Source organism: Eufriesea mexicana, unplaced genomic scaffold (genome assembly GCF_001483705.2).
Source record: "Eufriesea mexicana isolate 0111107269 unplaced genomic scaffold, ASM148370v2 scaffold4744748392, whole genome shotgun sequence".
NCBI lineage: Eukaryota > Metazoa > Arthropoda > Insecta > Hymenoptera > Apidae > Eufriesea > Eufriesea mexicana.
Window position 1 is genome coordinate 57,411 of NW_016907977.1, and position 24,260 is coordinate 81,670.

Genomic DNA, 24,260 nt, shown 5'->3' on the forward strand with positions numbered 1-24,260 from the left:
TTTCTCGCAGGTCCGATATTTCTTCGATTGAACATGGAAGATATGAATATTTAATTCCTGTACGTTGAAGACAATAAAATCAGTTTTCGGCATCCTGCAATATCGCGACAGGCCAATTTGAAGCGAAATAAGAGAATTTTTATCTAATTAATCCTGGAGGAATTCGATCCGTGTCGTACTACTGTCAAACGTCATCTGGCTTTCCAAAAAATTTACGCTTCCTGTTCCCCGTCAAAACGTCCATTATTCTCGAGCATTTTACGGTCTACAAATCCCGCATTTTTCCCTCGGAGCGTTTAAATAAACCACGGAACAAAGCCCGAACGAGTTTTATTACATCGCAGCGGCATTTTCTTTAAATTACAGCATGGAACTAGCCGGCGTTTCGCTCTCGAATTAAAAGTCTTTAAAAGCTGCCTACTTTCTAAGCCTCCGCCCCTCCTGTCTCCTTCTCGCTGCTTCTTTTCCCTTTTTTCTTCCAGTCTCGGTCGCGCTTCTTCCTTCTCCCCGGTTCGAGCTTTCCCTCTCAGCCACTCTCATAAGACTTGCAAATTGTTTCGTAATAAGTTAGTACGCCGCCTCCGCGGAAAGAGAAAGAGGCGCTACTTTCTTCGGCGAGGGAACGAGTGCTTTCGAGTGCTTCTTTAAAAACAGAGCCAAGTTCGTCTACGGCCAAGTTCCGCGAAACAATCGGAGAATATTGTCGGCCACCGTCGACTCGTCCAGGCGAAAAGAAATCTCAAACCGCGATTCTCCCCAAGCGAGAAAGAAGCCTCTTATCAGCTGATAATTGTCCTTTATCCGCGCCGAGGAACAGTGTCCTTTCTTAAAGAACTTCCACCAAACTCCATGTAAATGCCCATTCATTCCTCCATCTTGTTCCCCTTTACTATCATAATTTTTATATTTGGAATTTGCATTTTTAATTTTAATTTAGGGAATCGTATAGTCATAATTCCCATGTCGTTTCTTAAAGAACTTCCACCAAACTCCATGTAAATGCCCATTCATTCCTCCATCTTGTTCCCCGTTACTATCATAATTATTATATTTGGAATCTGTATTTTTAATTTTAATTTATAGAATCGTATGGGCGTAATTCCCATGTCGTTTCTTAAAGAACTTCAACCAAATTTCATGTGAATCTCTGTTCCTCCATCTTGTTCCCCGTTACTATCATAATTTTTATATTTGGAATTTGCATTTTTAATTTTAATTTAGGGAATCGTATAGTCATAATTCCCATGTCGTTTCTTAAAGAACTTTGACCAAACTCCGCTTGAATTCCCATTCCTCCATCTTGTTCCCCGTTACTATCATAATTTTTATATTTGGAATTTGCATTTTTAATTTTAATTTATAGAATCGTATGGGCGTAATTCCCATGTCGTTTCTTAAAGAACTTCAACCAAATTCCATGTGAATCTCTGTTCCTCCATCTTGTTCCCCGTTACTATCATAATTTTTATATTTGGTATTTGCATTTTTAATTTTAATTTAGAGATTCGTATAGTCATAATTCCCATGTCGTTTCTTAAAGAACTTTGACCAAACTCCGCTTGAATTCCCATTCCTCCATCTTGTTCCCCGTTACTATCATAATTATTATATTTGGAATCTGTATTTTTAATTTTAATTTAGGGAATGTAAATATATAATAATATATAATAATAGTATAATAATAGTATAGTCGTAGTTCCCAATTTGCATGGATTTGTGATTTCTACGTAGATTGTTCTTTAGCAGGGAAGGCCTGTATAGATGGATTAGGGTAAGAGTGGCGTGTGACGGGACTAGTAGTATAGGTCGTGCGTACGATCAGACGAGTAGGGCTTTGTATAGCAGACGAGAGGGATGAATTATGCATATGATCAGATTAGTAGAACGCATTATATACAGGATCGCAGTAGTAGAACACGATGCTGTGTGATCAGTCGAGTAGAACGAGTTAGGTGCGTTATCAATTCATCAGCCTGGATAATGCGCGTGCGTAACTAACCTGCGGAACGAATTCGTGCATCGTTATGTCACCTCTTGTACGATATGGAAATGAAAAAAGAAAAGGTGTAGTGAACTGAAATGGCGTGACGAAATAATCGATTACGCGAATAGATATGACGAAAAATAGGAATTGAAAATTAAAATAATTCCAAAGAAATAATCCATAAAGGTACGTACAAAGAGGATTCCACGTGTGTTCATACCTGCAATCTTGCGGTTTTGCGTTTCTCAATATTCGCTTTTCGCGAAAATAAAGTAACACGGGATAGGAGCTTATTTACATTGCTGCTCGATTAAATTAAAATAATCCATTTACTCGAATAATTAATCGTTATCCAATTATTGCGAGTATTCTTCATAAAAATGGGGAAGCGAAAGACTGAAATTTCCAGTTGAATTAAATTGAAATAACACGCGTGTGCTTCATCCAAATAATCGTTCTTTTCCACGAAAACGAAGGTGCGAAAAATTGACAATTTCTGCTCGATGAAATTGAAACGAGTCATATATCCGAATAATTAATCGTTACCCAATTATCGTCGACGGGGAAGCGAAAGATTTCTATTCGATCGAATTAAAAGAACCTTCTCGTGCTAATAATCAATCATCCTCCGATCGTTGTCGATTTCCTGCAGAAAAATGGCCGCGCGAAAAATTGAAAATTGCTTTCTAATTCGATGTTTCGAGAAAAAGTTGATCCGCAATCGCGGGTTGGAAAAAAGCGTTAATCGATGGGCGGTTTGGAGGCTCGCTCGCGAGTCGAAGACGAACCGCCTCTTTCCCTCTTTTTATTCTTTTTTCGTCTCTCCTCCCGCTTTTTCCCGCCTTTCTCACGACCCTTCTCCACGGCTTCGTTTTATTTTTCTTCGGCTAGCCGCGACAAAGTCGGCGCGACTCGAAACAGAAGAGCCAACCCCGTTGCCAGACGTTCGCGAGACCCTTTTTCTCTCTTCGCCTCTTGTTCCTGATATTTTACCCGAATTCTCTGGCATTCGTTTGCGGTTCATTCGTGGAAATGCTTGGAACTCGTGTACGAGAACATTTCTGGGCAAACGTCGGCTCTTCCAGCCGGAAGAATGTAGCCACGGATGACAAAGGGGTGGAAGATGCAGGCACGAAATGTTACGTTACGCGTCATTTGTGGAATTCGATGGAAAGAGTCGCGGATTGTTCCTCGCGGGTAGTTGGGGTTGGAAATGGAGATTGGCTAGGGGTGAGATTTCTCTGCTTTGCTCCAGAGTCGACTTAATTTCAATCTCTCTGAAATTTTTATATTGCGAGATCGCGTATGGAAATATTTTTATTGGCAGTTCGAGATGTACGAGAGGGTGACGAGTGGGAGTTTTGGTAACAAAAAAGGTTGGGTTCTGGAATTTTTCAAGTTTGAAGACGAAAATTTGTTACTACGCTCGACACTTGGGTATTATGAATGATAAACGCGGCTGTCACCGGAACGTGTTGGACCTTTTACTCTACAATGGTCCACGTTCTAACCCATTAACCGCTATGGCTCCCATTGGAGGTTGATACGAAAAAATTCGACGGTATACCTCAGGTTTCCACTTTTTTATTTCACAAAATATTCGATATTTTCGATACACATTTTTTGCTCAAAACCGCCGAAAAACGATTCAAATCTGTAAAATTGGAATAAAATTTCGGAATAAAATTCAGAGTTGGCACGTTATGCTTCTCTGTTGCTAGCAATTCGCGGATGATAACGCAATTTTTATTCATTATTGTGCTTTTAATTATGAAAGTTGCACGATGAAGAGGAATTAATTAGATTTTGGAGCCTTCCATCGCCGGAACCAGAATTCCAGCGCGATATCTTTATTTTCCACTGTTGAATAATACGAGCGTAACCTGCTCGGAACACAAAGCACGTTTCTTGGGTATCTAATTTTCTCGACTTTGTAACGGGTCGGAGGATAACTAGCACTCGTCGCAGCTGCTTTAATTTGTTCCCATTTTTTTTTTCTTCTTTCTTCTCCTTTTCCCTAACCAGACAATGGCGACGCGGCACGAAAAGAAGCAAAACAAAACGGACGAGCTTGTAAAAGAGTCCGTTAGGCGAGCGGTTTCCACGCGACCGCGATTAAACATTTGATACCGCGATAGTAATTTAATATTTCATTTACCTCGCACCGGAAAAATGGTTTCCCGTTTCGTTCCATTCCGCGGAATTATCGCGTCGATCTCTGTTGTTCTATTTTATTCGTAAACGCTGTAACGCGTGTTCGCCGTTCGTTCGATACCATTTCCCCTCGACAGTCCCGTTTATTGCGCTAAATCTGTTTTTCATTCGATTCATCCAGTGACGAATTGCAGTCGCATTTCTTCCTCCTTTATAAATATACGACAACCGATATACAATAAATAAAAGCAGTCGGGACGCGATTGAATATTTAGGAACATCCCCATGTCCGTTTATCCGCGTTCCCTAAATTTCATTTCATTCGTCGGTGTACCCTCGGCATCATTGCAAATCGTAATTAACGATAATCCATCTCACGGCTGATAAAGGATGCAAAATATTCTCGGGTACGTCCACCATTTTATTCGAAGAGCTTCCAGTTCCACGCTGTTAATCTTCGTATCGTCGAGTGACGCGATATACCCTCGAAATTACCAAATAAACACGAACATCGAACAACGAGAAACGTCACTCGGGGAAAATGTTCAACCTCGAGAGATTTTCCTTGAGAGACAAATTCGCGACGCGCCGCCATTGCGGAGCCACGTCTCGCACAGTCCATCCGCTTGGTCCCGACGACAAGGGACGCCTCTAATCCCCGCCGACGAAAAAAGCAACCCCAGCCAGCTTTAGCGAAAGAGGAAGAAGAGCACAAAGCGCGATACATCCGGTGTTCCGTGGCAGACGGAGCGAGATTAGTTGAAAAGTAAGTCCCCCGTCCTCCTTCGCGAAACCCTGCGAGTCGGCGAAAATTAGCCTATCCTCGTCGCGGGATGCCAGATTAACCGCGTCTGACGTACGATAATAACGACAGCTGGCTGTTTCGCATCGCCGGGCGTGAAAAGGGACGAAGGAGGGTGAAAGAAGCGACGTGGAATCGGATCGTATCGCGCCGTCTCACCGAGTCGCTTAAAAACGACGGATTATCCTCGTCCTCGGCCTTCCAACGACCTCGTACTCGCGAGGTTTCAGCTTTGCGAGCACGCTCGCTGTTCCGCGTGAAAAATGGGTCGCGCGACGGGGTTCGAGAAAAGAGAAATAAATTGCTCGTCCTCCCCTTCGGGGAACCTTCGTAGAATCTCGGATGGAAGAATTCTGGGGTTGAGGAGGAAATGAGAGTTTCGGCTGCGATGGGATCCGTTGCTGGACAGGGTGGACAGTTTCTCCGCCATGGCTGGTACGTGCTGGAAATTTAAATGGGGGACAAAGAGAGACGAATATGTTCATCTTAAGCGAATTCACAGGTATGTAGATATAGGTATTGGGAATATGGGTAGAAAGAAATAGCTATCGTTCTTTATAATTATTGTAGGATATTTTTAGACTTTATTAGGGTGCGATGATCGATGGTCTGGAGGACCCGTTAGGATCTGGCTATCGGGTGGGAGGTCGGGGCCAGGTCAGGTGAGGTGGCCTCGAGCAACCCCGGCTTTCCCTGGCATAAACCGAGAGCGACGCGGAAGTGGTCACCTCTGGGAAGCGTCTCCGCGAAAGTAACCCTTCGGAGGGCCTAACCCGGAAGGAGTCTCCTCCATCCCTAACCCTAGCATGAAGGGTGTTTTCTCTTCCTTCCGGACTTCCCGCTCTGGAAGATAAGAATTAGTTGCTAGTTTATAGACAGTGGTGAGTTGGCAGATAGTGTCATAGTTGGAAGAGTTGTTAAGATAGTCAGTCGGCGTTCCATAATTAGTTAGTCGAGTTACCCTTATAGTCGCAGAGTAAGGTCTTGTTTATTGTTTTTAACAATAGGTATTTGATTCGTGCCAGAATGTTATGCGGTTAGGTTATCAGCGATGTTATACAGGATCAAAGAATGGAATATAGTTTAAGAAGCGCGTATAAGAACCCTGACACTGGACTGAATTCGAAATCCGAACTCTAACTGGCTAGGATCCTTCAGTCTCTTCCCCCTGTTCCTCTATTTCTCTATCTCTTTCGCTCGATGCAGCGAGAAGAGATATTCAAATACTCTATGCTCGCGAGATAATCTCGAGCACTCCGTTCAAACACTCTTCTTTCACACCTGCAACGCTTCAGACCGAGTATCTTTTATTCGCACACCTGTCTCGCTGATCTCAAACACACTTGACCCCGCTACTCGATCTTCGAACCGAGAGATTTCGCCGGAACGTCTCGCGATTCCTCGCGATTCCTCGCGGATAAATATAAAATTACGTCGTACGATACCTTCCATTATTCGTTCTCTCATAATCACATTTCGCGTTTACCGTGGCCGTAACGAGTTCGCGCGTGTTTGCAAATTTTTCAGCATTAAGAGAACGCTCGCATAAAACACGTGCTGCGCGGAGGAAAGGTCGAAAGTCAACAAAAATTCATATTCCTTCAAAGGGAAGAAAAAAGGATAAAACAGAATAAAGGGGGAACGAAAAAGAATAAAACGCGATTTTAACCTTCGCGCCGTAAACTACAGTGTGATCCCCGGGAAAAAAGGAACCCCGCAAAGAAGGAAGGGCGGAAAAAAGATTCATCGCGTGGGAAAAAGGGCGAGTTCTTCGTGCGACAATGAAGAGTCAGAGTTAATAACGGCCAGCAGAGAAGCGTATTTTCGGATTTACCGCATGGCGTGTCTTTTTTAACAGGCCACGGGGACGCGAAAGAGGAATCACGCGTTTCGGAAATGAATTTTGCCGCGCGGGCGACCGAACTTTTGCTGTGGCGCGACATCAAAGCGAGATCCGGTTAAACCCGCGTCTCTAAAAGAGCGTATCCTTTCAACGCGGCCGGGGAATCTCATCTACGCTGATACGCGTCGCGTTTCTCGTCGCACGCGATGTTAATCGCGGCCCGTTTCGCTTTCGTTGCGCGTCAATAAGCGAGATTCGTCCCGAGCTTTCCGGCGACCTCTTATTCCCATAATGGCGGCCAAGCAACCCCCGCGAGTCTTCCGCCAGTGGCGTCAAAGACCTACAGCCACCAAGTTTCACACCTTCGCCAATAGATGCATTCGTAGCGAACCATCATTCTTACTCTCGCCACTAGATGGATTCCGACTTCTAGGACTCTCTCGCAAGTCCTTGGAAAACCTCCAGTTCCTATAAATATAACTTCCCCGATATTCTGATAGTATCCCGGTCTAAGGCAGGGCCTGCTAGGGTAGCCTTACCGACGAGTCCACTAGCAGGCCCGGGATGAAACGCTCATCACTTCCTTTCCCTATAATCCTTCCTTTTAACTACACCATCACACCGAAGATACCTGCGACTGACTTCAACTCCCATGGGAGAGGAGGACCTCCTACAGATTCCTACTTGAAGGAGGTTCGAGGACTTTCTCGCAGTCCTCGGTGAATCCTCGAAATACAAGTTCCTATGCTACCTAAGTTAGGCCCCCGTCTGAAGCAGGGCCTGCTAGGAAGCCTTACTGACGAGTCCACTAGCCAAGCTCGGGAAAGCCTAGGACGAAACGCATCCCTTCCTTATGTCCTTCTACCTGCTACCCTACCATAGTGCCACGATCAAGCCTACCGATACCAACAAACAGCACCATAGGCACCGTAGGCACCGGAGGAATAAACACGACCATCATCGCAACACCGTGGCGAATGACCCCCAGAGACCCCCTTCGACTCGCGACAGATCCTAAGCGAATCCTAAACAAAATGACCGCGAAAGACTCGTTGCTGGTATCGAATGAATACATCTCGATCGATCCTCTCGAGTCGATAGCATCGCGAACGCGGCAAGTTCGGAAGTCACGATTCCCGTACACGCTTTGTCGCGTGTAATGGGAAAAGCTTGTTATGGAGAACCAGCCTGAGGGATTAATTGGAAGTGCAGGATAATGGGGAGGAAGTTTTCAGCTTTGTCCTCCGATCTCGCGATTGTATAATATTTCAGCTTTTACTCCAACTTTCTGCCGTTTGTTGCCTTTGTGTTATTTCGGCGCTTTGTTGCGTTCTTTTTCGCGTGTTCTCCACTGTTTCGTGCTTTTAGAAATGTCTGTGGGTTTTGCTGATCGATGGATGAATAGTTCATTGAAACGAATTACTCGCGAAAATTTGCTGCGTTCCTCTATCTGAATTCTTGCAAGATTTTATCGCAAGATAAAGGTCTAAATTATTCGGAATCTAGAGTACTCTTTCGCATAAATCCTGATATGCTCGTAATTTCTAAATTTAGTCGATCCCTTAGAACCTTCATGCCTTTTTTCACGTCTAGACACTCGATCTACTTAATAATTCATAATCTAAGAGCGTGAATATCGAATGAGTCTGCCTTGGTCTAAAGTAGACAGGCCTCGAGAGGCCCTAGCTTTACGATGGCCACTTAACGATGAAAGCTTGAAAAACTTTCGCATATATTCCATGAATATGTCGTCTATTCGAGCAACCATTAAGGCGAAGTCACCATCCACCTGCTGGAGTGCAAGACTCACAGCGTAAGGGTGGCCACCCTAATCAAAGAAAAAGCCGAATAGCGTAAAAGAAAGCAAGGAGAGTGCAATCAAGACTCCTGGTGACTTTCTCGGAGGATTCCCGAAACGATTGATTGAAAATTAAGATCGTGGCGCAAATAAAAGTGTATCCGTGACAAACCAAGTTTTCTCTATCTTTCTCATCCTTTATTTTATTCCCACGAATCTATACGATCCACTTTCCTCTAACTCGGGGTACAATCTCCGTTAATTAGAAGTTCATACCAGCCTCGGAGGTATCCAAATAAATAGAAAGTCGTTGGAACTTTGATCTTTTTAGCTTCGATGGTCCCAGTTTTCGAGTAAAACAACAACCGTGTTCAGTTACGGAAATCGTCCGGGGGAAAGTTCGCAGGGAGAAGCAGGGATTGAACGAAATTAAAACTCGAAAGTCAATTACGAGTTATCATTACACCGGCGAGCGATCTCGAAGAAAAATCCAAGAATTCGTTTAGTTCGGAACGAGAGCTCTCATCATTGAGCAGAATTTGCGCCTGTATTTTAATTAGAAACCGGAATCGCTTCTCTATTTCTTCCTCGTCCAAACGAAACAATTCCCCGTTGCACGTTGAAAAATATTATCTCATTGTTCGAAGAGAGAAACCAGCGGGACGACGCGGATCTTAGCGAGAGAGGGATTAAGCTAAACGATACCTTTTGCAACGAGATATGACGTTATAATTAACGCGGATTTAATGGCCTGGAAATTTTATCCCGGATGTTTTATAATTTCACGGTTAATCGAATTCGATGCGAGAAGGCGAGGAAAACGAATAGCCAGAGCCGTGAATCCTGTGCTAATTACAAGAAAATCGATAAAAAATTGTTAATAAACTCTCAATCGTCACTGATATCATCTTTCCATTAACCACTTCGCCAAGCTTGCAGCGGAAATACTTTCGTCATTGCAGCCGAGTTAATTGAAACGACTGGCAGAAATCGAATTTAATTAATCGTTCGTTAACAACGGTATATCCGTACAATCGAGATTCACGACGATCTATAACATCTTCATTGATATATCCTTCATTTATTATCTCGCGTCCGATAATAAACAGATATTTCGAAACAAGCAGTACAAACTAACCAATCAAACGCGATTCATCCGTACGATGGATTCGCATGACGTCTATTAGGAGGAGAAGCACCGAGTATTCTGAGAATTATCGACGTCTTAATTGATTCTCGAGATTCTCGGCGCGTTGGTTCTTCAGCTGTTTACATACCTTCCTCGAAGTCGACTGAGATAATTATCTAGACCGCGTTGAAGAAACTGTTCCGAGAAATGGCAGAGTTAAGTGCATCTACTGTACAGCTATCTCGTATTTTTTCCATTAATTAAAAATCGGGACTAAAATATCCCTGTGTAAGGATGAAGAAGAGAGGGCTTTTCTGCCCTAAAGTCGACGATATTTTCAAAACGGTAAATAAGAAGTGCAAATTAATTATAAGAATTATTTTACCTCGATATTCTACTCGTTATTGGACAATTTTAAATTCGAGATATTAATTAACAACGATTTTGGAATCTGATTAACACGTTAAGTGCCACTCCGGTCTCCAAGAACCAGCGCTAGACTTTTGGTGTTAAATTCTTCGCCATCTTTGAACCTAACGTTTGGGATTTCCTGTTATAGCAATTGCTACAGTATCTCCGAGTTTTATGAACACTGGGTGAGCACTTAACGTGTTAAATGGCGACTGAGAGCCGCCTCTCGCGTGCAAAGGGTTAAATAAGTCTATTACTCGATGGCCGATGTACTTTACTCCGTTGGATACAATATTTTTTTGTTCCTATTACACACCGTTCCCGTCTCTCACGTAAAACTCTCCCATCCACTCTTCGAGCTTCCCTTTTAAAGGTGGACCTTCTTTGTCAACCCGCCACAAAGATCAAGCTGATCACCGCTTCGTTTTGAGACTCCGGTTATCGTTGCTACGCGTTCGTCACTCACACCGCCTTAATAGTAACCGGAGCTCGCATACTCTTACACCCGGAAGTTAGCATTTCTTCGCAGAAGGCGCGATTCGTAGTTTCAACGAGCCGAGAGACGTTTTTAAAAAAGCCAGGACCGATTCGCCGCCGAGATGGCCATGCAGCTCGAAACTTTCGAGACTTTTGTAAGTGCATTAACTCGAGGACTGCGGGCCAAGGATTCGCGTACATACCCGCGTCAACCCCTTCCAAACGTGTTGATACGTACACACGGTACTTGCACGGCACACGCGTACACCCGCATAAGCATGCAGAGAACCAGGCTGAACGGGGATGCAAGAAACTCTCGCGAGCTACACTCAGACGCTTGCTAGGCAAATATGGGCCAGCTCGGATGCATAATCCGCGTAAATTGCCGGCATCTTGGAGTGCGTCGCGACGCGGCCTCGCACCACCTTCTCACGTCCCTTTTTCCAGCACTACGTGCCAGCCACGTGCTTATTTCTGCAGTGCCGCCAACGAGTGCCATTTTCGGCGGAGCCAGCTTCTCCAAACGGAGATTTGGGAATACGAATCGGGTGATTGTGCGACTTTCGAGTGCCGGGTGGATGTTCAGGGGGTTGGATAAGCGGAGTTTACGTATTCGAGCATCGAGATCTCGATGTTGAGCTGCAGTGCTCGAGGGTTGCTATGTCGACTTTTAGGAGAAAAATTTAAATTATTTTTATCGCGATTTGACAAAGTTTTTCTTCCATGTTTATCTTCTCCTTTTCTTCCTATTTTATTTTATATTTTAGAGGGTTTGATTTAAAAAGCCAGAGCTCATCGGGAATCCAGGGGATAGATCGATTATCTCTCTCATAGAAACGCGTAAGAGGTGCTCGAAATCCGGTTTGTTCATCGCATCAGGCACGCTCGATTTAGCGGAAAGGTGCAGCCTCCGTGGAAGATGAATTTAACCGTGCGAAGTGTAACTGCGAAACTCGCGGAGTTATCGCAAAGTCGAATGCCTCGCTCCATCAATATTAACACGCGTCTCGCGGAGAGCGAACCGAATTCCTTCGTAATTACTTCTTCCGGGAATAATTTCCTTGCCACGGAACAAGTATGCGATCTGTGGAAGCTGTCGGTATATCCGGCTGAATAGAATACATATTTTCATTGGCATAATCGAGCGGGAAATGTACGTCGACGGATGATCGAAGAAATCACCTTTTTACATATTTGCGAAAGATCTCTGTCTATAAAGATACACCCACAAAACTCTTCGCTATTTTCCGATGATGTTAAATTTGCTCGGACGAATTTGCAAATAGCTTATACTTTAATTTTTTAAAAATCATAGAGATATCCGTGTATTAACACGTTTAACTGCCACGCAACTTTTCACGATTCCGGTCTAAGAAGTGTAGTAAAGATCCAGATTTATGTCAAACTTTTGATTTTGTTTATATTTTATATTTCTTTGCTGTACAAAGTACACGGAGGCTGGAAGTCTTGTAAGATGCGTGGTGCAGACAGTGGATTGTCAAAAAGTGTCTCTTCGAACCCTTCAGCCGGGTTCTTACAAGCCTTATGACGACCCATTGCGTCACTCAACCTCAAGCTTCGAGAATTGATAAGCTGGATGGTTCCTCGAAGCAAACATAGATCCTGATGCAGGGTGACACCATCCTCTCACAGAAGTCAATTTGATTTAATCATGTTATATTATTAAAAACTTTATTTATAGTACATAGTAATAATCAGGAAGCTTAAAAACTGTTACGAATTATCTCGTAATTGGCGTGCAAGATTGTTTTAAAAATTATCGCAAACCATAAAAATGTTATTCTGCACGAATAAACTTGTATAAACTGTTTCTTCTTGAATTATACTACATTTATACTACGAGTTTCCTCGTAGCTGTATAAATATGGCAAAATAATGAAGGGACGAGATAACCCGTAGCAGGCGACCTGGGCAAGTAAACAACCTACGAGATATCTGGTAATTGGCAGTCAACGTGATAACACTAAACGTACCGGTATTATACACACACCTATTCTTACCATAGGGGGTGAAATGACTCTTCGTGGTATATAAGGTATGCAAAGAATTTTTCTCGGTAAGAAATAAGTTAAGAGAAAAACGGGAAGCGAGAAATGAAACGATCGGATAATATGCGAATTTACAGAATGTCAGATGAGCGAAAGAAATAATTTTAACGGGGGTCATTTGACCCCGCTTGGTACGTTTAGCGTTAAAAGAATGAAAAGCTTCCATAGTTCTCGATTTATCAAACCGAGCCACAACCCCTATCTAACTTTCGACGAATAATCTTCGCGAAAGACCGCTGCTGCCTTAAACAACTCCCGCAAAGAGAAATGCAAAAAAAGAAATAGAATTTCGTTGCGAAAATCGTAGAAAAGCGGTCGGACTTGCAAAGAGCGAAAAAGGAGTATCGGGGGCGAAACTCGCGCGTACAAGCACAAACGCAAGTTGCGGATAAAGCGTGGATGGAAGAGCGCGAATTATACAACGGCTTTCTACAGCTGCGTGAACCGGGTTGTTCTGGATTTGATTGCAGGGCTTGTTTGCGAGGATTACCTTCCGCGAGCCGTTGTTCGTCGGCGGCCCCGGGAACACAACCGGCCTCGAGCGACTTCCGGTGAGGACCGGATTTAAGGGTTGCGTCCGGCATCTGGAAGCCAATGAACATCGCTATCGCTTTCCTCTCGCGCCGCAGGGAGATGCGGCGAATGGTTTCGACGTTGGTGAGTACAACTTGCTAATTAAACGGCCCTCCCGCTCTTTCCGGGACCAGCCTGTTCTTTCGCTCCGTGAACTCGCGTTCTCTAGGTCCGCGAACATCCGTGTCCAAAATTAGTTTCGCGAGTAATATTTTTCGACCTACCAGGAACGTTCCGCGTTCCGTTTTTGCGGGGAAAAACGGCCAAGACTTGGCCACCTCGTCGCGCGTAACGATGCATTCGTTAGTTCGCAGTTTCGAGCGACGTTCGATGAAATAAACGAATTTCGACGTCGAATTTCCATTCTCCCGTCGAGGTACAGAAATTTCTAAACGGTGAATACGTATTTCATCGCGCGTACGCGTGCACACCGGTGTTAAAGTGCGGATCAATCGGTCAAATCGAGGCGTCGATTAAATTCCCCGCGTTTTCTTATCTGCGAGCACCGGAAACGGACCGAGACCAGTCTATCGGCTGTCAAATCTCCATTGAAGCTGTTCAAGGAAATACGTATAATCCCCCGAAGCGTAACCTCTCGGGAGATAGCTTTTAAGAGCGTTGCAGGTTCCTCTGCGGACGATAGACGGCCAGACCACTCCGTCCTGCGCGTCTCTATTCTCGAACAGAATGCACAATGCATCAAAGGATCAAATTCCCCGGGACCGATGCCTTTTTTGGTCCTCCGCTGGCCACAGGTTTGGTCCCTGCGAGTCCTGGAACGCGCGGGGTCGCTGAAAACGGATCAAAGGGATGCTCGAGACGATATCAGAGCAAATCGTCTGGATTTGTGGAAGGTCTCTATTCGTTTCGCGAATATTCGTCCGCGAAAATATTTTCTTACTTGCCTCCTCGAAAGAATTATCCTTGTTTCCGTGCATACCTCGAATTAAGACTGAAGTCGTTGACAGAAGTTAGAGTTAAATAAAGGATAATCGATGACAATCGCTCGATCTTATCGAACACAGTTTCTGATACGAAGTCTTCGAATCTCTCTTTCTCGTATGAATTTAACATACGCTGCATTGAAAAGGAACCGGTGTTCTATCGGAAACGTCGATTATATCCCCCCGTTTCCTCTCGTCGCGAGAATTCGACAAATTCCATATCCGAGAGGAAGTAATCGATTCTACGGAATTTTAGATTCGCGTGGTAAGTCGTATTAGAATATTTAGTCGGGGGAAAATAGAAAATCGCTTTGATCCCTCGCATTTACATCCCTCCGACAATATGCCCTAAAATATTCGCGTTTGTCTAATAAAAGTTTCATACCAGTCTCATCGTCTCCTGCGGTTCGACGACCCCCCGCGAGACGAACCTGGGATCTCCTAACTCAGAAATTCTCCTTTCCCGATTTCTCCATCTTTCCTCTTACGTAATGACGATGATCGTCTCGATTACGAAGGCACTCGGTCCCAACGATAATTATTGCGCTGATTATCGAACAGATGACCCGCAATGGACGCGAAAGCGAATTCTCGGGAACAAAATCGTTCGAGTAATACATAAGGCATAAATACGATAACGCAAAATTGCCCTTCGACATACTGACTCGCGGTAAATAATAATTACCAGCAGTAATCGCGACGATAAAACACCACGCACGTAATTAGGCGCGCGGAAGATACATTTTATTTGGGTGGAGAAGCCGCGTGGTATCGGCTGCTGGAATTAACTGCTGTATCGGCGAGCGCACAACAGGTGTCACATGAATTTAGTTAGAAAATCCTGCAACGTTCGCCTTCTACACTCGAATCACCGATTTCTTCCTCTTCTTCCAGTTTTTCCTACGATATCTCGTAAAATTGATCGACTCTCGAACACCTTCTTCCGAATATCTCAAGCTGCAATTGGAAATAGTAGCATTTGCCAGATGCAACAATGATTGACAGCCTCCGGGAAATCAAGTCGATAAACACGATCAAGCGCAATTCGTGGCAGGTTATCTCGAAATAGTATCGCCTCTGCTCTGAGCTAGAGATTCGATGCCAACGAATTTCGCAAATTTGACGTACCGTGAATCCCCGATTACCAGTGTCGGATTCCATGCGCCTGCAAATTAACCGAATCTGCCGTCCAAGGTATCGGGTTCTACAAAACTTTGACTATTAATATCAGACCTCGTCGCAGATTCCAGATGAATACCGAATCGCGCGGAAAAATTCGGGACCTCTCGTATCGACTTCTGTTTAAGGATTAAGAATATCGAGGCTGCAGCGAAATCCTGTACCTCCGGTTCCAGACGATTTCGCAATTTTTCCAGGAGCAAGGAAATCGATATAATCCTTCGGATACTTGGCAGAGTTCCTTCGTTCCTTCGCCATTGAATAACGTAAGAAGGACAGGGACTCGTTAAACGAATTTTGCGCGCGTATTTTCCGTGACGACTAATTAGTTGACGATCAAAGTCGAGACAGGAGCGGCCGCGATGTGAATCGAGGGCCAGCGTTAATTACCAAGTGTTAATCAATTATCCGCTGATCGTTCGGCGCGGTATCGAGATTCCTTGACATGGCCTGAATGGTCTGTCATCGTTTTTTTGTCCAGCGTGAAATGAACCTGGACTACGAGGGTCCATCATCGCGGAAGAGTAATTAATTGGTAATTATCGTATGCTCGTTAGAGGCCGGCTCGGCGCTTAATTCGGGTCTCTGAGCGCGTCGTGAGTATCGGTATATTTATTTTTACGTCATTCGCGTAATTTAATTACGCGTTTGTAAATATTTATTCTGGGTACTTCGTGTAATTTGATTACGATATTAATTTAATTACGAATAAATAGATCCGTGATTATTACAGAGGGATGCAGCGGTGAAGTAAAATGGCGCGATAAAACGTGTGTGGGTGGTAACGAGTATAGTAGAAATGAAAACGGAGATATATGACGAAATTTATTTTTCCTGGTATGAGATAAATATCTGGTATTACTGGCAGAGGTGGACCTAATAGAAGTAGCAACGAAGTCTTGTCGTTTCAAACGAATTTTCATCCCCGTATCCTATTTTATAAATTACGCGTCAGATAAGATGGATAATAGAATCGTTACAGACGATACCGGTATAAAATCTGGAACGAACCTGGGAACCATCGATGCATGATATTCATCATCTTCCGCGTAATTGAATTTTAGCGCGAAACGTAACGTTCGAAAAACGAAAGGACCTGTGAAGACGCAGCTACAACGTACCCCCTCGTTCTCTCTATCGGTTAGAATGGATCGGTTAGAAGAAAAAATATTTTAACTCTTGCAAAAAAGGTGCATAAAACTGGCAAAGGAACTGGTCGCCGATGAACCCGAGCAGACGGTAAAATTGTAAAACACAAAGCCCGGGGAAAAAGCGTGAAACGAGCTTACTCCCGTAAAGACGTGTCCCGTAAAGACAAAAGTTTTCGCGGAATAAGCTCGTTCCCTGGCCAGTTAATCGAATTACCTTCCGATATATGTCCGAAATATAATTCGAGCAGAGAAATTGCGGCAGTAAAGGGAAACGGAAGAAACGTGACTCGCGCCGGCTAAGCAATAATGGATGAGCTGGACCATCTTTAGCTGTACCCTATTCGAAGCCGGAGAATCGAGATTATTCCCGGTGAATCGATCGAAATCGTGGCGCAAATCGAAGTTTCTCAATTTACTCGGCGTTATTCGTCTTCTTGTTCTTCCCCTTTTTTCTTCCATTCCTCTCCTTTTTTCCGGGCCGCCTGCACCCTGGCGAAACGAAATTCCCTATGCATTAGTAAGTATAGGCGAATGAAGTAGACTTTGGAAGTTCCGAGCGTAGACGCGATACGTTATCGGCGGGGGTGGCTGAAACACGCGTGAAATTTTAAACGGACGGAAGAGGCTAACGCGGCGGAAGTAGATCGTACTTTTCGCCCCGAAACTTCTCCCCGTCTCTGCGATCTGCTTCGATTTTCTTCGGATAAAAGGCACCGGCAACGAATCCGCGCGAAGGTACCCGCTTGTTCCGCTGCTGCAGCTCGTTGCTTTGCTTCGTTTGCCGTTTGCAGAACGACGGAACACGCGCGTGCCGATGGGAAAAGGGAAATGAGGAAATGAGAGAGAAAAATATTGGAACAAGTTTGGAACAAGTTTATCTTGGATAATCAGAATTTGATAAAAGGAGACGTTGAACATTTTTGTTAGAAAATCGAGCGGCGCGTTTCCAAGCTTTGGCTAACAAGGAAAGGTCTAGGAAAATAAAATAATTTTAATTAAAAGAAAAAATAATTTTGCTGCACTACTTAAACTTGAACTGTGCGTAGCTCTTAGCTTGGTATCGTTTTCTAAAAATTGTTCTTTGGAAAATGATATCAATTTCCAGGTCTCACCGCGTGGAGGTGGCTACGCATCGAGACCCTACGCATGCGCTCTAGTGGCGCAGTCTGCTAATTTGTTATTAACAATACGTGTAATAATTTATAAACTTTTTGCAAATTATAGGTAAATTTTAACACGAGGACGTTATAAATGCAATTAAAATTATATCATTTATTAACTTTTTCATTTTTATTATAAATTTTCGTGGTGGACGATTTGTTATTAACGATATTAATTTGTTGTTAATAATAAGTTTGATAATTTAGAAATTTTTTATAAACTGTAACTGCATTCGCGTTTCCACAGAATGGAAGTTTCCATGATACGTACGTATATATACGTCAATATATTTTTGTATTGCAATTTCGATTACGGATTCTTGTTCAGTAAAGTAAACTTCACAAGGATCAGCTTATGGATATTACAGATTAGAGAAGAAGTTAAAATTTGTTGGACAGTGTAATTAAGAGTAAGACTCCCATCGTGTATTTCCTGAATTATGACACAAGAAAATTTGTCGTTTCTGTAGGAATAAAGATGGTGAGAACAGAAAGAAAAAATAGAATAAAGAAGAAGAAAGTAGGAATGGATGGTAAGAAAAGAGATAATAAAATTGACAAGGATAATAAAGATTTCTATCTTGTATTTCCTGAATTATGACACAAGAAAATTTGTCGTTTCTGTAGGAATAAAGATGGTGAGAACAGAAAGAAAGAATAGAATAAAGAAGAAGAAAGTAGGAATGGATGGTAAGAAAAGGGATAATAAAATTGACAAGGATAATAAAGATTTCTATCTTTAATAACTGGGATGTAGTAGCTAGAATTCAATGAAAATGAATGCTTTGTTAGGAAATAGTCGATACTGATGATTTAATCAGAGAAATTTTCCACCTTTTTAAATGTATAAATTAATAATAACGAGAAATTTATTCGCGAAGGGTAATTCTTTTTTGCAAAACGGCGTCTTCGTTAGAGCTTCACCTTTTTCACTTCGGATCGTAATTTCAGATCGCATTCATCGACCAACTCGCCCTCCGTTTCTTTGACCAAGAAATTCCCTACCGACTGCAATTTTTCGAATGTACACCTTTTACTGTTCCCACCGTATCGCGTCATTGATCTGAAATTGCCAAGTTTGAGAAGCTTCTCTGAACAATTCCTCTTTCTCTGTCTTTTCTGGCGTTCTTCGAGAAATTCCACGTCGCGGAAGTTCCGAGACGTTATTAAGCAAAGTTATACCAAAGATAAAAGATTCCGGAGAAAAGGGAAGAAAAGTAAGTGGAACTCCGTAGATCTCTGACTAGATGACTGAATAGAAAGAATCTAGTTTCCATGAGCGATAATAAGAAGAGGCATATATATGACTGAAATCTAGGAGGTAAATAAGTACTCCATATTAACGAGTTTGGCGATCTTCCAGCAATCTTCTTTAACCTCGTACTTTTCAAAATGCGAATTTCTTATCTGCATGATGACGAGATGATGGTCGGTCGAATAGGTACCGATGCAAATCGATTTATGCATTATTAAAACAGAGTATTATAGAAGAAAACTGTATAAAATAGAAAAATTTCGCTAACCAGGATAAAATATTGAATATAAAAAGAATCGATAAAATTTCTATCACTATAGGTACCTTATGCACATTACTCAGGAATCGTCCACTCAGCTGCAAAAGCTTGGTGGCAACTGGATAGTATTCCAAGTTAAGTATCGTTCGTGGAGATCCTCGAAAGGATGGGTGGCCATACTTTGCCACTTTTTACGGAGATCGAAACCCCAGATCTTCGATTTTTACGAGTACTAAACTTGTCAGAAGCTTGTAGACATACGCGACCCAACTCCTTTGCCCCTTAACCTCGAGTACCTAACGTAAACGACGATCATTCAATTGGTCATTCATGGTGGTCTACTTTCTCGAAAATCGTTCCTGATGACTACTTATCTGGTCATCACTGACAGAGCAGCTTCCCCTTAGGGGTTTTCTCTCTATTCCTGAGTCGTCACTTTCTTCAAAATCGCTTCTAACGTTCAATTGTATCTACCATGAACGTTTCTGAACATTCTCTTCCGGATGATAGTACGAACTTTCGCTACTTTCCTTTCGAAAATTCCCTTCTCTTGAATAATCCGCCACCACGATAAAATTGAAACTTAGAAAAATTTTCACCGTCGATAGAATGACGAAAAGAGGAAAATACATTTCGAGTATAAAGGAAAAGCAACCCAGTAGTGCAGTGCAGCGATGAAAAATGCAAAAGCACGAGAAATGGAATTCCAAGTAATAAGAAATGTAAGGAAAGAAACGCTGAACGAAGAATGCAGTAGTAAAGAAGGAACGACGCGAGTTCAAAAATGGAATTCAAGCTATAGGAAACTTAAAAAAATGAGTGCATAAAAAGGAAAGTGCAGTAGTAAAAAAAGAAAACGCAGGAACCTCAGGAATAGAATTCTCACGGTAAAGAAACATGAAGAAGAAAGGAATACTAAAAAAGGAAGTGCAGGAATAAAAACGATATAAAGATATATAATAAAAGGGGCGAAATTCCTTAAATGAAAAGGAAGGACCCCTTCCGTCAAGGGTCCGCAACAGAAAGCAGCAAGACCATAAAAAAGAGAAATTCCTAAAAATACAAAATATAAAATAAAATTCCTAGAACAAAGGAGTTATTAAAATTCCCAAAACATTCTAAAATTCTAAAATCCAAAAAGATATCGAATGACGAAAAGAGGAAAATACATTTCGAGTATAAAGGAAAAGCAACCCAGTAGTGCAGTGCAGCGATGAAAAATGCAAAAGCACGAGAAATAGAATTCTCACGGTAAAGAAACATGAAGAAGAAAGGAATACTAAAAAAGGAAGTGTAGGAATAAAAACGATATAAAGATATATAATAAAAGGGGCGAAATTCCTTAAATGAAAATGAAGGACCCCCTTCCTTCAAGGGTCCGCAACAGAAATCAGCAAGACCATAAAAAAGAGAAATTCCTAAAAATACAAAATATAAAATAAAATTCCTAGAACAAAGGAGTTATTAAAATTCCCAAAACAATCTAAAATTCTAAAATCCAAAAAGATTACGAGAAATACGAAAAACGTTAGCAATATCAAAATTTGGCACGACATGCCACGCTCATAAACGACGAAAGCACGAATGTATGATATCGCAAGCAGTAAAAACAAATGAAGCGAAAGCAAAACTTCCCACTTCTTTTACACCAGTCGCCGTTTTCGACATCCCTTATCGATAGTCGCGAATAACCGTGCATTCAGCAGCGAACAAGAGGGGAAACTCGTCGCGGAAGTTGCTGCTTCCCGTTATTAAGCGGAATCGCGAAGACAAAAGGAGTTTCCGGTGACGGGGAGAAAAAGTAATCCGGAGCTGTCGAAGAATCCCTCGGTCGATCCCGATTTAACCAGACTCGTGGAACAACCACGCGGACGAGCAGGTGAAAAGCAAAGCCGGAAGCGGGACTTTGGAATGGCGTTTCGAGCGCAGCGAGTTTACGTTCGCCATATTGATCGCCATCTTAAGGCGGAACGAATCAAACCGCAGTTACCACACGGGGATCATCGCCGCGACCAGAAACTTAACTTTAATTTCTCAAGGAAATCGAGTTATTTGGAAAGTAATCGTCTTCGTGTCGTCGCGTCCATCTCTCGTTGACCTCCCTCTCGTCTCGAATAAGCAGAGACGACTTTTCCCGGAAGCCTCCGCCTCCTTTAACTTGCAGCTCGCGTTCGACTTTGCAATTTTTCGAGATCCTTTCTCGCGAGAACGAGTTTCGTCATTTCGATATCTTCGCGATCACTTTGGAACGCGTGCACGGTGCCTTTTAGATCCCACTTCCGTCTCGCTTCGCGGCTCTTTGATCTCCAACACGCCCTAGTCCGTTCTCGCAGGCAATTTTATTCTGGCAAGTTCGACAAGCATGTCGAAGACACCCTGTAGAAATAAGGTATGAAAATTTTTGAGAATTATGTTCAATATCTTTGTCTTGGTTAGAAGACGAAGAAACGATTTAAAGATCGAATGTACGTTTTAAGTTATTTACCGAAAGCTTGCGTTTCTGCAATTCTTAGCCACGGTTACTTATTCATTGCTAAATTGCGTCACCTGGCTCGAGGGAACAGAAATGCAACAAACCAAGCCCGATTGAAATCGTGCCACGAGCACGGAGGACGTCATCAATATTTTCCCGGTTTGGCCGATCGAAAAATCGACAAGCGTGGCATCGATTTTTCAAGAGTCCTCTGGTTTAGCCGGCCGCAACCCGGCTCGTCTGCCGATAGGGGAAAAAAAGAAAATACGAGGGAAAAAGAAAGACGGAAAAGAAAGCCCCTTTCATTCGTCTGAAATTTCCGATAGAGTCGAACGAGCGCGGCGGAAGATAATTTCGCAGACATCTCACCGGTTTCCGGTGCCTACAGCCGTCGAACAGATAGGGAACGAGATAAAGCGGGATAGACAGGGCGTAGGAAAAGGAGAGCTATCGTATTTTCGTCAAATATTTACACCGACGATACCATCGACGAGTAGTAGACCAAGCCAAAGACCGAATCGACCGATATTTTTCGACCGCGTAATACACAGCCAGACGCTATTCACGTCGATTTTATCGAAGATTTCTCGCGGCACGTGATTCCACACCCGTATCATCCTCGTTGACGCACTCGATCGTGGTCCATTGATCCCTCTGATTTATTGTCGTTCCAGAGGAATGCACGGCGGACAGATGCAGCAAGGTGCCCTGTTCCCATGGCGGGAAATGCTTGACTACCGGTGGCGACACGGCCGTCTGCCTCTGCCCTCTCGGATACACTGGTGATCTCTGCGAGACCAGGGTAGATCTTCAGGTAAATATGTCCCCAATTTAATTTAAGAACTTTAACGCTAAACCTACCATTGTCTAAATCACAAAAATTTTCCAAACTTTCATTGAAAAATCCCCGTTCAACGTTTTCACCTGAATCACTCGTCTTCGCGATTGTTCTTCCAATATTCGTATAATCATTTCTTCAATGTCTCCCGTTATTCCATTTTTCAAAGCTTCTGCTTCTTTTCCATTCACCGACCATTTCATGGTAAACCTTGGTAGGTTTAGTGTTAAGAACAATCGTTTAATTCGTGCTAGGTTCGACGTTAATCCTGCTACGTCGAGTCCACTGGAACTAAAATGGAGGCGGAACGAAGACTTCGTGGTAATATGGAATATGAAATTAAATATCTGGAACGTTCGACCGATAGCTTCTCGCTGTCGATCGATATTGATCATTACAGACTTCTACGGAAGACTTACAATTTTAAATATACCCGGTATAAGGAAGCCAATATCGAGACGAAACTAGAAATCGTTCGGTAACGAACTGTCGGGCTCAACAACCTGGGTATTACTTATAGGAAGCATTCGGATCGATAGTCTCGTACAAAGACACCGAGCTTCTCAATTTGGAACGCTCGTGCACATTTGATCACCGTGAACTACATTTCGGTACTTGCTAGGTGGAAGAATAATCAGAGAACTGAAGTAACCTTCGTCGGAAGATAACCGAATTAATTTCCAACTTGGCAAACCAGACTACCCCCGTCTATTACTTTTAATCATCTCCCCGGTTGCTCCCCGGCAGAACTCGGCAAGCCGCAGTAAGGATAGATGAAACGTACCGTGGAATAAATTAAATCCGCGAAAATATCGAAGCATACCGGTCCACCGGAATAAATCAGAGCACGGGAAGGACGGTTGAATCCACTCGCGACAATGCTCGGGACCGTTGGAAAAGTTTTATGAGCTCTGCCAGGACACCTGGACCGGCTCCGTCGACGCTTATGGGCCACGACGCGTCGTTGCCCTGCTTTTCTTCCTCGCCAGCAAAGGCTACGTCCCTGTGATAAGCCGGTCCCACGGGCTTCCACAGGAAAGTGACCCTGTATTATGCGAGAGGGCAGCAGCGAGAAAGATCCCGCGAGGAAAAGCGTTTTCTCGCGTGGAATGGAGGATCCTTCGCTTTGCTTATCGCGCCACCCTCGATGTGACAAATGGTTCCCCTGAAATTCCGCTCTCGTTCTTCTCGCGGTAATAAAGGAATCGCGTGAACGAGCCGAGTAGCGTTCGCAGGTCTGCAGAGTTTTCTATTATCCAATTTCCCTTATTGAGAACGTGCATCGCGATACCTTTAACGTATTGTTAACCGAGCCAGCCGTGGCTCCAACGCGAGCTTTCCGGCAGGTTTCTAAGCCCGAGTGTAAAGTTTCCTCGCGTCGTTGGAGTTAATTAATTACAATTAATTGCAAAGTTTCCTCCGTCCATGGATATATACACGGACGAGTGCGTGTTTTTATTAAAAGTATAGCAGATTCCAGCTCTTTGAGTCGATTTCCGAGATTTTTAAATTGCCTACAGCCAGCTGGGGAATCTCGAGCAAGTCACTCGAAGTCGGGGAACTATACGTACGTTTCTGTATCGATACACCTTCGACGGGGCTCTCGGAAAGCTCTCGTAATGCACGGGTAATACGCGCTCAACTTTATCGGGTAGTCGCGTATTAATTAGAAGATAATGGAATTTAAGTTAAGACGTTCTATGCGGAAGAAAAATATTCAAACTATTAAGTAGAGTACTCGCAGCGACTTTGTATCGGAAG

General features: G+C 43.3%; 1 protein-coding gene across 1 annotated transcript in view; it reads left to right on the forward strand.

Moving 5' to 3' along the window:
- LOC108551044 (pikachurin) overlaps positions 1–24,260 on the forward strand; it is a gene marked incomplete at its 5' end in the record, with an annotated part of 62,635 nt that overhangs the window by 16,633 nt on the left and 21,742 nt on the right. Inside the window, 2 exons of the mRNA XM_017905047.1 lie at positions 13,138–13,324; positions 22,336–22,475. Of these exons, the coding sequence (XP_017760536.1) occupies positions 13,138–13,324; positions 22,336–22,475 (327 nt within the window). The remainder of the gene's footprint in view (positions 1–13,137; positions 13,325–22,335; positions 22,476–24,260) is intronic.